At 41.3% G+C, this 16,222-nt stretch overlaps 1 protein-coding gene across 3 annotated transcripts in view; it reads right to left on the reverse strand.

The window, feature by feature from the left end:
- The window catches only part of sphkap (SPHK1 interactor, AKAP domain containing), a 179,089-nt gene that overhangs the window by 94,397 nt on the left and 68,470 nt on the right, over window positions 1-16,222 (reverse strand). For all 3 annotated transcript variants that reach the window (XM_077248495.1, XM_077248491.1, XM_077248493.1), the window contains exon 2: window positions 12,046-12,140. In XM_077248495.1, coding sequence (XP_077104610.1) covers window positions 12,046-12,089 — 44 coding nt within the window. In that variant the 5' untranslated portion in view covers window positions 12,090-12,140. The remainder of the gene's footprint in view (window positions 1-12,045; window positions 12,141-16,222) is intronic.

A 16,222-nucleotide genomic window follows, 5' to 3' on the forward strand; every position in this document is an offset into this window, starting at 1 on the left:
TGGGGACGCTAACACCTCGGTGCCCTGAACGGCGAACCGGCAGGGAACAACCGAACTGGCAGCGCTGCGACCCTCCTCAGAGAGTCGCACCCCAGAGGGCGCCGACGAGAAACGATTTCTCAAAACCGTCCCTGCCCCGGAGGAGCCCTCAGAAGCCTGATAGCTTCGTTTTTTTTTTTTTTTTGACAGGACTTCTGGTCTAAGCTTTATTAGAGATGAAGACAGTCCTCAAATCTTGCCTACCTCTAACTAGCTTAGTTCCTACGACCCTCCTCAGAGGATCATTGGTAAAAGCAGGCACCTCGGCACCCTGAAACGGCGAACAGGCAGGGAAACCGAACTGACTGCTCTACGAACCTGAGATAGGTTCAGGTTTCTGGCAGGTGAAAGCTGAGATAGGGCGGAGCCCGTCCCAACCCCCGCTGTCAGATCCTTTTGCGAACCCCAAAATGCGAGTCGCCGCCGTGCCTCGGCAACAGCGGGACCCGCGCGGGGAGCGCGAAGCGAACCGTCCTCCTCGAAGAACGCCCGGCGGGAGCGGAGCGTCCTCGCGGACAGCTTCTCGCAATGCCAACAGTCAGCCCCCTCGAGAACTGACTGTTGGCATGCTCCACTCCCAGCAACAAAAAGTTGATGTGTGTGTCCCCACCCGTGATATAAGGTGGGCAGGGAACAACACAAAGCTGCTTGCTCTCTTTTGCCATAATATATTTAGATATATTGCAACTTGACAGACAACAATAAATATGACAAGGACAGAATACACAGATCGCTTGCTGAAGGCGCAGAAGCTGTCGCGGTCTGTTTACAGGTGTGCTTTATAGTTTCCTGGTCGATGACGTCACCCGCCTATGACGTCTCGTCTCTCCATTGGACTGATTATACACTTGCTTCACAACGCAATCACGCAGGGCTTTCCCACCGCGTCACGACGCAGCTCGAGTTTCCTTGAAAGGGAACTGCGTTTAACACCCCCAGGGGGCACTTTGAATATTTTTTTATGCGGGCTGTGACTCGTCAATGACGTGCTGCGAGGTTGAAGCGGGATGTAGTTAGTTTTTGTAAAACCTGTAAGGTCTGTCCTGTAAACCCAACCAGAAAATCCCTCCTGCTCCTTTGTATCCCATTCCCGTGGTGGCCCCGCCATTTGATCATGTCATTGTTGATATTTTTGGTCTACTTGTACGCTCTTTTTCTCTGTGTTTGGTCTGCCAAAAATCATCCAGACAGATCGAGGATCGAATTTCATGTCTCGTGTGTTCACCCGTGTTTTGAAACAGCTTAGAATACAGCATAACATTTCCAGTGCCTATCAACCTAAAAGTCAGGGAGCACTGGAACGTTATCATCAAACGCTGAAGGGTATGTTGCGTGCACATTGCCTTGAGACTGGTAAGGATTGGGCAGATGCAATTCCCTGGCTACTGTTCGCCTGTAGAGAGGTGAGACAGGAGTCACTTGGTTTTAGTCCTGCTGATCTTGTTTTTGCACACACTCCACGAGGTCCGTTGGCTGTATTGAAAGATCAGATTTTCAGTGAATTCCCTGCAAAAGACATCTTGAGTTATGTGTCAAATTTTCGTTCTCGTTTACACAGAGCCCGTGAGTTAGCTAAGTAAAAAAATCTTGAGAGAGCACAAGACAAGATGAAAAATTGGTATGACCGCAAAACCACAGATCGGCACTTTGAAGTGGGCAATAAAGTACTTATGTTTCTTCCCATCCCTGGATCTGCTCTACAAGCCCGTTTTAGTGGCCCATATGTGGTAGTGCATAAAGTTTCTGACCGCGATTATGTAATCGCCACTCCAGACCGACGGCAGCAGAAGCGCCTTTGTCACAATAATATGTTGAAGCCTTATTTTGAGCGCCCTTCTCCTTCCGCTCGCTTGGGTTCATTTCCAGCTGAGCTGGAGTCGGATTCGTCGAGGTCGACGAGTGATAAATCTGTGCTGTTGTCTGTTGTGGTGGAAGAGAGTGATGAAACTGAAAATAATCCATCTCATGCTCTAATTGAGGGTCGTCTTAATAATACTGAAATGCTCTCAATTTTATCTGATCACCTCCCACACCTCACAGACTCTGAGAAGGTTGACATTTTGGATGTTGTCCATCAATTTCCAGAGTTGTTTAGTGATGTCCCAAAACAAACTCATGTCATCGAGCACGACATTGATGTTGGAACAACAAAACCGATAAAACAACATCCATACAGGGTAAATCCTTTGACACGTGCTGTGTTAAAGAAGGAAGTACAGTACATGCTTTTAAATAACATTGCGGAACCTAGTATGAATGCACGGAGTTCTCCATGTCTTTTGGTGGCAAAACCTGATGGTACTATTCGGTTTTGTACTGATTATCGGCGTGTTAATGCAGTTACTAGACCTGATTGTTACCCGTTGCCCAGGTTGGATGATTGTATTGATCAGGTGGGTTCTACAGGTTTTGTTAGTAAGTTTGACTTGCTGAAAGGCTATTGGTAGATTCCCCTCACAAGTCGTGCAAGAGAAATATCTGCATTCGTTACCCCAGATGACTTCCTGAATTGCCACGTTATGGCTTTTGGAATGCGTAATGCTCCCGCAACGTTCCAGCGATTGATAAAATACAGTGTTGTCTGGTATGTCTGGCTGTGAGGCCTATTTGGACGATGTGGTCCTTTATAGTGCGTCATGGCCAGAACATGTACAGCAGATCCGAGAGCTATTTTGTCGACTGTCCACAGCCAATTTGACCATCAATTTGGCTAAATGCGAGATTGGCAAAGCAACAGTCACCTACTTGGTTAGAGTGGTAGGAGGTGGCCATGTGCGTCCTTTGGATGCCAAAGTGTCTGCTATCTGTAGTTTTCCTCCCCCTACTGATCGTCGTGAATTACGCAGGTTCCTTGGTATGGTGGGCTACTACCCTGGTTTTTGCAGAAATTTTTCATCTGTAGTAGCTCCACTGACTAATTTACTCAGTCCAAAGGTGGAATATCAGTGGTCTGACCAGTGTCGGAGCGCTTTTGAGAACGCGAAGGCATTACTTATTTCAGCTCCTGTGTTGGCTGCACCTGACTTTGCGGCAACATTTTTCTTAATGGTTGACGCGAGTGATCAAGGTGCTGGTGCTGTCCTCCTTCAAGATGGGCTTGAAAATGTCCATCACCCCGTTTGCTACTTCTCCAAAAAGTTTAATCAACATCAACGGCGGTGCTCTACCATCGAAAAGGAGACTCTGGCCTTTGTTCTTGCTGTCCAACACTTATATAGTCCAAGTATATCTGGGTGCTTCAGATAGAACGACCGTTTATAGTGATCATGACCCTCTGAAGTTCCTAAGCCGCATGAGAAACGCTAATCAGCGTCTGATGCGGTGGAGTTTAATCTTACAACCTTTTAACATCGAGGTTAAGCATATCCGTGGTACTGATAACGTCTTAGCAGACGCCTTATCTAGAGTACCTTAGTTCAGTATTTTTATGTTTACAGTTACTTGATAACTGTATTGTCATAACTCAAATTGTTTGCGTGTTTTGTAATATTACAGTATTGTTAATTTTTTTTTTTTAATTGTCACGCATCTCTATTGTTGGGGGTTTGTTTATGGCATTATATGTCATGTCTGATTTGTATTATGATTATGGAGACTGGAGTCACCACTTTGGTGTGGGGGTGTGTTACGTCCCTCCACTACCTTTGGTGGCTCTGTTTTCTGAGTTTGGCTGCTCGGCAGTATGTTTTTCCTTTGTTATGGTGTGCATGTGTGATCAGGTAATGAGTGGGCGGAGAGACACCCTTTTAAGCTGAGGCACTTCGTGCAGAGAGGCAGAAGAGGAGGGAGAGACTTGTGTACCGGCTACCACGCCTGTTGTTGTTGATCTTCCTGCAATGTTTTGTTCTGTTGTAGTTTTCTCCCAATTTCTGTTTTGTTTGTAATTTACTTAATTGTTTAATAAATTCCCTAGACAAACAAGTACAACTGACTTTGCGGTCACTTTATGTTGTGGCCAGGGAGCCTGATCATAACATTGTGTGTGTTCTGGCAACTTGCGAACTTTGATACTTGACTTGCTATTGCCTCCGTCTCTGAGTAACGTTACACATACAGGGCTTGACATTAACACCCGCCAACCTGCCAAATGTGGGTGGATTTCAGCAGTGACTTGTAACGCAGTCAGTCCTACTAGCCCCTTTGGTGGGTTGAATTTTATATATAAAATACATACATATTTAAATTGTAGTCTTTTAAAATGGGCTTGAAATAGTAAACTAAGTGCAATGTTGTGTTGTCAAAAAATCTACAAAAATTTTGTTTTTCGATAGGCTAACATATCCATGCTGAAATATCTGAAACACTTAAGTTCAAGTTCACTGTATATATTCCTGCAATAAAAAAAAATGAAATACTTAAGTTCCAATCCTTTTCTGCAGAACAGATACACGATACAAGCTGCGCTTTAGAGTTACACACATACCCACCTCCTCTCATTTTCCTTTGCATTTCATGAATATTGCTGGTGTTACAGGGTTTGAATTTTGCCATGGTATTGCGCATAATTTTATAAATTCCTGCAGATTTTGTGCTCACACCCAAAATGCATGCACATAAAGCTGCCTCTCAATACTAATTGAGTTCTTTTTCACTGCTTATTGTGTTTAAACAGTCAAATACACAAAATAATGTCAAAATGCTGGTCTTGGCGAGTATTCATGTAAACACAGTCAGTTATGCTTTAAGTGAACGTAAACAGTTCAATGCATGTAAAAGTAAATGCATGTGTAACAGTATAATGGATCTCACTTAAAGTGACAGCAGCCTAATATACCTGCTGCCAAATTATGAGATAATATTAAAAATAATTATATGGCAATTTCCCCCATGGTATAAATGTTAAAACTGTAGCCAGTGAAAATGTTGAGTGGCTAGTAACTTTGAAAACCACTAGCCACAGTGGCCGGTGACCAAAAAGTTAATCTCAAGCCCTGTAAAGATACTAGATAAAACCCAACAGGCAAATATTACTGAAGATTAAATCCTCTGTGATATCACAAATAAATGTGACTGATATGCAATATTAATAACATTTTTAAAGACCTCAGCAAAAATATACAATTTCATAAATCCAAACAGAAAAATTGACAGTCATGTATGTCAACAGTAATCAGAAAATCATGTGAAAACTAATTGCATTAATTCATGTTTAATATCTGGGGTCTCTGAAATTCCAAACAGAAGTAATGGAACTTTTTAACGTTTAATGGATGTAATTAAAAATTTCTATTTATATAATAAGTTCCTTTAAGTTTGGGAAAAGTCACAAAGCCAACAACCTGACACTTCGAGTTATTGGGGTCTCTGAGACCCCAAAAATTTGTTAATTTTCAAATAATTCGCACAATACTAAATGTATCTTGTTACTTCATGGTTTATAAAGCAGGAATGAAGCAGACAGATTCGATGAGGCTTGTATGTGATTAAATTTGCCAATCTAAATCAGCGTGAACGCACTCAAACATTCAGCACAGTAATTGTTACGATCCTCGGTATTTGTTTTGTGTGGGTTGTTGGTGTTCTGTCTGTGTATGTGTCCAGGAGTGATTGCAGCTGGAGGGGAATCCTGATTGGGGAATCTACTGATGCACCGCATTTAAAAGGGCGGCGCTCACTGAAGATTGGGAGCTCATTCTGGCGTTGGCCTCGTGGCGTTAGGAGCTCCGGATTCATCCTCCCGTCGACAGATCCCAAACCCTTCGACTCATTATGATTATTTGTTACTGATGATTTATTTCGACTTTGTATGTATGATTTAGGAGCATAGGGGTGTCCTGCCATTTAATTTGACTTTTTTGCGATTTGTTTATTTATAGGGAGTTAGGGAAGTTATTTTGTATTTTGATTTACTCCCTGATTAGGTAATTTATGTATGTTTGTTTATAAGTTTATTTTGTTTATTATTTTGGCCTTGGGGCACCCTGAAGCCATTACTCCTTAATTTAATTATCATATTTTTATTGGAACCTAGATTTTGTGTCTTTGGTGATCTGTCGGCCGGGGCTGGTTTCCTTTTAACATAAACAAACTCCACGTCCAACCCTCCTTATAATAGGGGACGTAAAAAATGGGGGCTCGTCCGTTCGTAACGAATTGGGACACATTATGGTAACAGGTTCGTCTTATGGTAATGTATGCATCTTTTTTTTCTCCTTTGGCTGGTGCAAACATTTTATTGGCAGTTTTGTTTTGGATATCGGGGAAAAGGATATAGAATGGATTTTAGTATTGAGGCGTTTCGACAAAAGCCTTCGTGTGAAGGATTAGATTTATGTCGTAAAACGGATTTGTATTTGATTGCTGATTATTATGACATTTCAGTAGTGAAATCAGCTCGTAAAAGAGAAGTGCGGGATCTAATACAGGCTGCTTTATTGCAACAGGGTGTCTTATCAGTTACAATTCCGGAAACTGTGGGTGGGGAGATAGGCGAAAGCGCAGATGAAGGTTCAGGCACCAAACCGGTGTTTCGTTCACCTAGTGGGGAAGATACGGAAGAATTAAAACTCGCTGTCCAGTTGAAACAACTTGATTTGGAAATTAAACGTCAAGAACATACTACACAACTCTTGCGTTTTAGACAATGTGAATTAGAGACACAAGCTGGTCGACCGCTCGGTGAGTCTAAACCAACGCTACCTGCTGTTGTTCGAACTAGTCGGAGTTTACATCATGTGTCTGATTCATCGTTGCCTATGCCTTCTGTAAATTCGGATTTTGACATTAGTAGACAAATCAACCTCGTGCCACCGTTTCGGGAGGCCGAGGTTGATTCATATTTTGTTGCGTTTGAACGCATTGCCGCTGTTTTGAATTGGCCAACAGAAGTCTGGCCTCTTTTGTTGCAATGTCGTTTAACTGGAAAGGCTCAGGAAGTTTGTTCCGCCTTGTCCCTTAACGACAGTCTAGATTATGCAATAGTAAAAACCGCTGTGTTGAGAGCATATGAGCTTGTCCCTGAGGCTTATCGCCAAAAGTTCAGTTTGCATGTGAAAACTGCCAATCAAACGTTTGTTGAGTATGCGCGTGTAAAAAGCATACTTTTTGATAAATGGTGTCAGCCAACCAAAACGATAGATTTTGAGCAGCTTGTTGAGTTCGTTTTGATTGAAGAGTTTAAAAATTCGTTACCCGATAAAATTGTGGTGTATTTGAATGAGCAAAAAGTTATGACTCTTTCGGAGGCCGCTGTGTGTGCTGACGAATTTGTATTAACCCATAAGAATGTATTCGTGACACCTGCTCGTCGAGAAAAGTCAAATTTCGTGAGTTCTGAGAGAACTTTTAAACCGTCGAAACTCTTGAATCCAGTAGTGCAACCTGACGATCGTGAGTGTTTTTATTGTCACGAAGTGGGTCATTTGATTGCTGTATGTCCCGTTTTGAAAAAAAAAAATAAGGCTAAGCAGCCTAAAGGAGTTGGTTTCATACGGTCTGTTACTAAACCGTCGAAGCCAGAAATTGATGCAATTTTTGAACCTTTTATTGGTCGAGGAATGGTTTCCTTAAGTGATCTGGAAAATGATCAAGTGCCTGTTGCTATGTTGCGTGATACAGGGACAGCGCAGTCGTTTATTTTGAAATGTTCGTTGCCATTTTCGGAGAAAACGTACTGTGGTTCGGATGTATTAGTGCAGGGAATTGCAATGCAGGTGGAAAAGGTTCCCTTGCATAAAATATATATTCGATCTGAGTGGGTAACTGGTTTCGTAAAGGTGGCTGTTCGTGCTCAATTACCTATAAATGGCGTAATTCTGATAATTGGAAATGACTTGGCAGGTGGAAAAGTTTTCCCTCTCCCTGAAGTCATTGAGAATCCGCTGGATGAAACATTCGTTGTATGCAAGCCAGATGTTGTAGATTTGTCTGTGTTTCCTGCCTGTGTGATTACCCGGGCTCAATCACAAAAATCTCCCACTGTAGTTGATCTTTCTGACACTTTTCTTGTTGATTAAAACGTGAGTGATTCTGGTCCATTACTGTCTGAGTCCGCGTTGAAACCGCTGTCCATTAGCAGCGGTGCTGAATTTGGTTCCGCTGACATGTTGCTTTCAGTAGATCGGGCATTATTAGCTGCCGAGCAAAAACACGATCAGTCGCTCGGAGTTTGCCGAGATGCTGCTGTAAGTTCAGAACAAATTGTGAAAAAGCAAATTGGTTATTACGATATGGAAGGAGTATTAATGCGGAAATGGAGACCTTCCGTGTCTGATAATTCAGGTTGGCACACCTTGTATCAGCTATTAGTTCCCAAATGTTTTCGCAAGCAGGTGTTAAGTGTGGCACATGATGGTGTGGCTAGACATTTAGGTGTGGCTAAAACGCTTTATCGAGTTTTGAGTTATTGCTTTTGGCCTAAGATTTAAGTCGGATGTCACAAAATATTGTAGATCATGTCATACTTGTCAAATGGTTGGGAAGCCTAACCAGGTTATTTCCCCAGCATCTCTTAAGCCAATTCCTGCCATCGGAGAACCATTTGAGCGCATAATATTAGATTGTGTCGGGCCGCTGCCAAAAACAAAAGCAGGTCATACTTACTTGCTTACGCTTATGTGCACAGCAACTCGTTATCCTGAGGCGATACCACTTCGTTCGTTGAGAGCTAAAGCCATTGTGAAAGCTTTAATTGTGTTCTTTTCTACTTTTGGACTTCCAAGAATTGTTAAGACAGACCAAGGAACACATTTTATGTCCGGTTGTTTAATCAAGTTTTGTCTCAGTTGAAGGTTAAACGCATAGTTTCCAGCGCTTATCATCCTGAGTCTCAGGGGGCACTGGAACGATTCCACCAAACTTTGAAAACTATGTTACGCACTTATTGTGTTGATTCAGAAAAATAATGAGATGAAGGATTACCGTTGCTGTTGTTCTCTGTACGTGAGACCGTACAGGAATCTTTGGGGTTTAGTCCCGCAGAGTTAGTTTTTGGGCATACGGTCCGTGGTCCCCTTAAACTGTTTAAAGAAAACTGGTTGTCTGAAACAAAGCCATCTTGCAATCTTTTGGATTATGTAAGCTCGTTTCGAGAACGTCTGCATAAAGCTCGAGATTTGGCTCGGTCAGCTTTGATAAAGACTCAAATCAAGATGAAGGAGTGTTTTGACAAGAAGGCAGTCGTTCGTTCTTTTGTGAAGGTGACAAGGTTCTTGTTTTGTGACCACTTCCTGGCTCTTCGCTGCAAGCAAAATTTTCAGGACCTTACATCGTGGAGCAAAAGCTCAGTGATACTGACTATATTATCTGTGCCCATGATCGACAGAGGAAAACCTGTGTGTGCCACATTAACATGTTGAAGCATTATGTTGTCCGTGGTGAATCAAGGGAGTTAAAGAGCTCTCCTGTTCCAGTTGCTTCATTGTCTGTGGTACCACCTTCCTGTGGAGATGAAGATGGGTTAAATCTACGGAGTATGCCAGTGTCTAGTGCCAGAGTGAATAACACTGAAATTTTTTACGATCTTAATTCTCACTTATGTCATTTAACAGTGAATCAACAATCTGATATTATGAATTTGATCCAGTCTTTTCTAGGACTGTTCTCAGCTGACCTACGCAGACAAATGTTGTTCAGCATGATATTGAAGTAAATGATCATCCACCTATTAAGCAACATGCTTATCGAGTTAATCCTGTGAAACGTAAAATTATAGAGTCTGAAGTGAAATATCTACTGGAAAATGATTTTGCTGTTCCGAGCACAAGTGCTTGGAGCTCGTCTTGTCTACTTGTTCCGAAACCTGATGGAACCCATCGATTCTGTACGGATTACCGTAAGGTAAATGCAATCACGAAACCTGATTCATTTCCACTACCATTAATGGAAGATTGTGTGGATGGCGTAGGATCGGCTCAGTTTGTTACAAAACTCAATCTTTTGAAAGGGTATTGGCAAGTTCCCTTAACTGAAGGTGCAGACGAAATATCTGCTTTTTTCACTCCTGACAACTTCCTGAATTATACTGTGATGACTTTCGGACTCCGGAACGCGCCGGCGACTTTCCAGAGACTAATGCACACCATATTAGCTGATGTTCAGAACTGTAAAGCGTATTTGGATGATATTGTGGTGTATTCGGCTAGCCGGAAAGAACATATAGCCACCTTATTCACTGTTTTCACGCGCTTGCTAAATGCTTCCCTTACGTTGAATTTGTCCAAGTGTGAGTTTGCCAAGGCAACTATTATGTATTTGGGAAAACGGGTCGGACAGGGACAAGTACGTCCTGCAGTCCAGAAAGTACAGGCAATTGTTAGTTTTCCTGCACCTGAAACCAAGCGTGACCTTCGCTGTTTTCTAGGAATGGCTGGTTATTATAGAGAATTTTGCCGAAATTTCTCTAATGTGGCTCTACCATTAACTAATCTGCTCCGTGCCTCACAAAAGTTCTTATGGTCTGAGGAATGTCAACATGCTTTTGAAGCTGAAAAAAATCTGTTGTGTAATGACCCAGTGTTAGCTGCCCCGGATTATTCACGTCCTTTTAAACTTGATGTTGATGCTAGTGCTACCGGAGCTGGAGCAGTTCTCTTAAAGGGTCATATCCATGGAGTTGAGCATCCAGTAGCCTCCTTTTCGAAAAAGTTCTTGCCATATCAGTTACACTATAGTACTATTGGAAAAGAAGCACTTGCTTTATTGTTGGCGTTACAGCATTTTGAAGTGTATGTGGGATCAAGTCCTATTCCCGTGCTCGTCTTTACTGATCATAATCCACTCGTATTTTTGTCTCGAATGCGCAATGCAAATCAACAGATTATGCGCTGGTCCTTGTTTATTCAAGATTTTAATCTTGAGATTCATTATAAAAAGGGCAAGGACAATGTTTTAGCAGATACCTTATCTCGTTCTTTTGGTTGTGTTTAAAAAAAAAAAATTTTATTTTTTATTTTTTTTGTGTGTGGGGGTGTTACGATCCTCTGCATTTGTTTTGTGTGGGTTGTTGGTGTTCTGTCTGTGTATGTGTCCAGGAGTGATTGCAGCTGGAGGGGAATCCTGATTGGGGAATCTACTGATGCACCGCATTTAAAAGGGCGGCGCTCACTGAAGATTGGGAGCTCATTCTGGCGTTGGCCTCGTGGCGTTAGGAGCTCCGGATTCCTCCTCCCGTCGACAGATCCCAAACCCTTCGACTCATTATGATTATTTGTTACTGATAATTTATTTCGACTTTGTTTGTATGATTTAGGAGCGTAGGGGTGTCCTGCCATTTAATTTGACTTTGTTTGCGATTTGTTTATTTTTAGAGAGTTAGGGAAGTTATTTTGTATTTTGATTTACTCCCTGATTAGGTAATTTATGTATGTTTGTTTATATGTTTATTATTTTGGCCTTGGGGCACCCTGAAGCCATTACTCCTTAATTTAATAATTTCTTACCACTATACAAATAAATCATATTTTTATTGGAACCTAGATTTTGTGTCTTTGGTGATCTGTCGGCCGGGGCTGGTTTCCTTTTAACATCAATAAACTCCACGTCCAACCGTCCTCATAATACGGGACGTAACAGTAATAAAGTAATAAACAGCACAGAACCGATAGCCTTAATCAAGTGCAAAAATGGTTATTTACAGCCAAAGCCATTTTGCAGGCATTAAATTGCACTAATATCTATATTTGGTGAATGAGAGCATGTTGTAGGGAATACTAGGGAGAGGGAGCACTTAAAAAAAAGATTATTCACTCGATTATAACAGCAACCCAAAGAGACTAATCCTCTGTAGATTTCTTGCCTGGCTGCCACCTTCATTTCCTAATGGCACAAAGAGGAATATAATCCAACTTTCTCACATGTTTTTAAAGACCAGGCATTTTATTGTGGCCTAATAAACATGAATTAAAAGATTTACAGAGAGAAAAATGGAGAGATGATACATAGAAAGAAATAAGCATGTTAATAATCATCATTACAGTAGGAGAATGCACCTCCAGTAGCTTTTTATATACAATACCATGATTATGGTGGGGGTGGGGTGGGGTGGGGTGTTATTTATCATGAACGCACCTCTCCATGAAGTTTCGGAGGACGGTGAGCAGGTTAGACAGCATGTTTGCCTTGCTTCTCGTCTTTTCTGGAGCTTAGGGTGTGGGATGCTCTGCCTGGAAAAGAATGAATAAAATGAAGATATGCACAATAAACAGAAAGAATGCAACAAATAATTGTTTGCTGTAAGAGTTTTATTAACATACTACAACATCATATTCAAAAGGACCAATTATGAAACTTTTAAATCATGGGTTTATGTATGACTGCTCTATGGATTCTATTTGTACATTGAAATATATTTTGGGCAGGATTTACTTTTTCACTTAAATTTCACAAATAATTACGAAGAAATGGCAAGTAACACATATTAGACGTTACATTTTGAAGTAGAAAGACTGAAATAGTAGTTTCTTTGAAACAACATTTTTGAAAGTTTAGTAGACATATATAGTCAGAAATATATAAAGTCAGAGGTATAAAGAAAGACATTAACATGTTCTTCTCTTAATGAAATGTTTTGCTTGAAAAGTGTGCTTACACTTTATTTCTTTAAAATAAATGGCACTTGTTTTGATATTTGTTATGTACAAATGTACAAATACTTTTTACGGGCCACTATAGGTAAAAAGGAAAGAGTGCAAGAAGGGAAGTAGATCCATTTTTCAAGGAAATTCTTCTAATCCACTAAATCACAATCTTCAAAATTGTCCAGTGTTTGCTGCAGCCGGAAGACTAATTTGCCACTGGTTCCCTTTTGACTTTCCTTATGGGTTTTTATAATGTTTTTTTATTTTAATTTAAAATATTCAGAAGAGTAAAATATTCCGTATAACTTACATTTGCTGGTCATATCATTAAAATATCATAAAAAAAGTTGATTTATTTCAGTAATTCCATTCAAAAAGTGAAATTTGGATATTATATTCATTCATTACACACAGACTTATATATTTCAAGTGTTCATTCCTTTTAATTTTGATGATTATAACTGACAACTAATGAAAACCCCAAAATCAGTATCCAGAAAATTAGAATATTGTGAAAAGGTTCAATAATGAAGACACCTGGTGCCACACTCTAATCAGCTAATTAACTCAAGACACTTGCAAAGGCCTTTAAATGGACTCTCAGTCTAGTTCTGTAGGTTACACAATCATGGGGAAGACTGCTGACTTGACAGCTGTCCAAAAGACGACTATTGACATCTTGCACAAGGAGGGCAAGACACAAAAGGTCATTGCTAAAGAGGCTGGCTGTTCACAGAGCTCTGTGTCCAAGCACATTAATAGAGAGGCGAAGGGAAGGAAAATATGTGGTAGAAAAAAGTGTACAAGCAATAGGGATAACCGCACCCTGGAGAGGATTGTGAAACAAAACCCATTCAAAAATGTGGGGGAGATTCACAAAGAGTGGACTGCAGCTGGAGTCAGTGCTTCAAGAACCACCACGCACAGACGTATGCAAGACATGGGTTTCAGCTGTCGCATTCCTTGTGTCAAGCCACTCTTGAACAAGACACAGCGTCAGCAAGACAAAAAGGACTGGACTGCTGCTGAGTGGTCCAAAGTTATGTTCTCTGATGAAAGTAAATTTTGCATTTCCTTTGGAAATCAAGGTCCCAGAGTCTTGAGGAAGAGAGGAGAGGCACAGAATCCACGTTGCTTGAAGTCCAGTGTAAAGTTTCCACAGTCAGTGATGGTTTGGGGTGCCATGTCATCTGCTGGTGTTGGTCCACTGTGTTTTCTGAGGTCCAAGCTCAACGCAGCCGTCTACCAGGAAGCTTTAGAGCACTTCATGCTTCCTGCTGCTGACCAACTTTATGGAGATGCAGATTTCATTTTCCAACAGGACTTGGCACCTGCACACAGTGCCAAAGCTACCAGTACATGGTTTAAGGACCATGGTATCCCTGTTCTTAATTGGCCAGCAAACTCGCCTGACCTTAACCCTATAGAAAATCTACGGGGTATTGTGGAGAGGAAGATGCGATACGCCAGACCCAACAGTGCAGAAGAGCTGAAGGCCACTATCAGAGCAACCTGGGCTCCATAACACCTGAGCAGTGCCACTGACTGATCGACTCCATGCCACGCCGCATTGCTGCAGTAATTCAGGCAAAAGGAGCCCCAACTAAGTATTCAGTGCTGTACATGCTCATACTTTTCATGTTCATACTTTTCAGTTGGCCAACATTTCTAAAAATCCTTTTTTTGTATTGTCTTCAGTAATATTCTAATTTTCGGAGATACTGAATTTGGGATTTTCGTTATTTTTCAGTTTTAATCATCACAATTAAATGAAATAAATATTTGAAATATATCAGTCTGTGTGTAATGAATGAATATAATATCCAAGTTTCACTTTTTGAATGGAATTACTGAAATAAATAAACTTTTTGATGATATTCTAATTATATGAACAGCACCTGTACAGTATAACTTCTGTTTACCACAGACCCTATTTTACTCATAAATTGAAAAACCCATCATAAAAACCCATAGGAAAATCTCGAGGGGAACCACTGGCGAATTAGTTTTCCGGGTTTTGAAGTCACGACTGCAGCACTATAAGGGGTCATCTGTCATGAAGCGAAGTCTCTGGTATGCGTTCTGTATGTGTGAAATGGTGGGTTTGGATGTGAGAGTGTGTATGTGCGTGTGAAACAGATGGCAGCCTGTCTCTTCGGCTCCTGCTAAGCGCTGTGCTTTCCCTGAGCATCATGCGACAGGTGCTGGACTGCTGCTTTACAGCATTGTGAGAATGGATTCATCTCAAATTCAGCACAAAACACATACCTTCACAAACGCCCCCAATTTGTGCGTGTGGTAAAATGTATGTGTATTTTACTGCCACATAAAACAAGCAATTACATTCTCTCCAGCCCTCAACCTAAAGGCACATCACTGGTCCTGTATCACACTGTGCCTGTAAACCAGGATATTTTAATAATAGTGCTTTCAGTTATGTTGTAGTTCACTCGCTACTCTTTTGCCGTGTCTCCCTGCTCCCTACTTCATCCATCAGTATATTGTGAAGTAAACAGATTCAGACACTAGCAATGGCCTTGATCCACTAAACATTGAGACACTGATGACTCAATATCCTGACATGATTATGAGGATATACATCATCAGGTCATAAAACGTACCTGGTATAAACAAAATTGATGTATGGCATATAATATATGTTGGCATTGTGAAATACGCATTTGTCCTGCATTTTATTACTTATTAAAACAGTTCATGTACATAAAATAAAAAACACTTCTTCTGACTCTTGCATGCTTTTCAAAACCTTCTCCACTCTTCTTAACCCTCCTCCTCCTCCTTCATCAACTCTAACAGCTGACTATTTTGCCACATTCTTCATAAATAAAACAACCACCATCAGTGGCCAATTTCCCACAGCACAAACTGACACACACATCTTAACAGCCAACACACACATTCTTCCCTCCTTCTCTTCGCTTTTAGAGGCAGAAGTCTCCAAACTCATCCTTTCCAATTACCCTACTACCTGTCCACTTGATTCTATTCCCACTCATCTACTTAAAGCCATTTCTTCCTTAATTGTACCCACACTCATTCACTTCATCAACACCTCACTTCACACTGGTACCTTTCCCACAGCATTTAAGCAGGCTCGGGTAACCCCACTACTTAAAAAACCCACTCTAAATCCAGCACATCTGGAAAATTACAGATCGGTATCCCTTCTTCCATTTGTTGTATAAACACTTGCACGAGTTGTTTTCAACCAGATCTCTGCCTTTCTTACACAGAACAACCTCCTGGACAACAACCAGTCTGGTTTCAAAAGTGGACACTCAACAGAGTTATTGAAGCTCTGAGACTGGCAAGAGCAGCTTCCAAATCCTCAGTTCACCCAGATAACCACCAGATCCTCCTGTCAATCCTAAAGACGAAGGACATCTCGGGAACCGCACTCCAATGGCGCGGTCTTACCTCAAGTCTTACCTCTCAGGTACTGTAGGTCCTTCAGGGTGTCATTGAGGGATTAAGTGAGGTGTCGAAGTCACAGCATCTCGGGTGCCTCAGGGCTCAGTGCTTGGACCAGTTCTCTTCTCCATCTACTTGTCATCAGTAGGATCTGTCTTTCAGAATTATGTTTTTCCCTATCCCTCTACCTCTCATTCCATCCAGAGGATGTGACGGTAGATACTCACATCTCAGGC

The sequence above is a fragment of the Siphateles boraxobius genome, unplaced genomic scaffold, assembly GCF_051911475.1.
Source record: "Siphateles boraxobius isolate OS27281-9 unplaced genomic scaffold, OSU_SipBor_1 30, whole genome shotgun sequence".
Classification (NCBI taxonomy): Eukaryota; Metazoa; Chordata; class Actinopteri; order Cypriniformes; family Leuciscidae; genus Siphateles; species Siphateles boraxobius.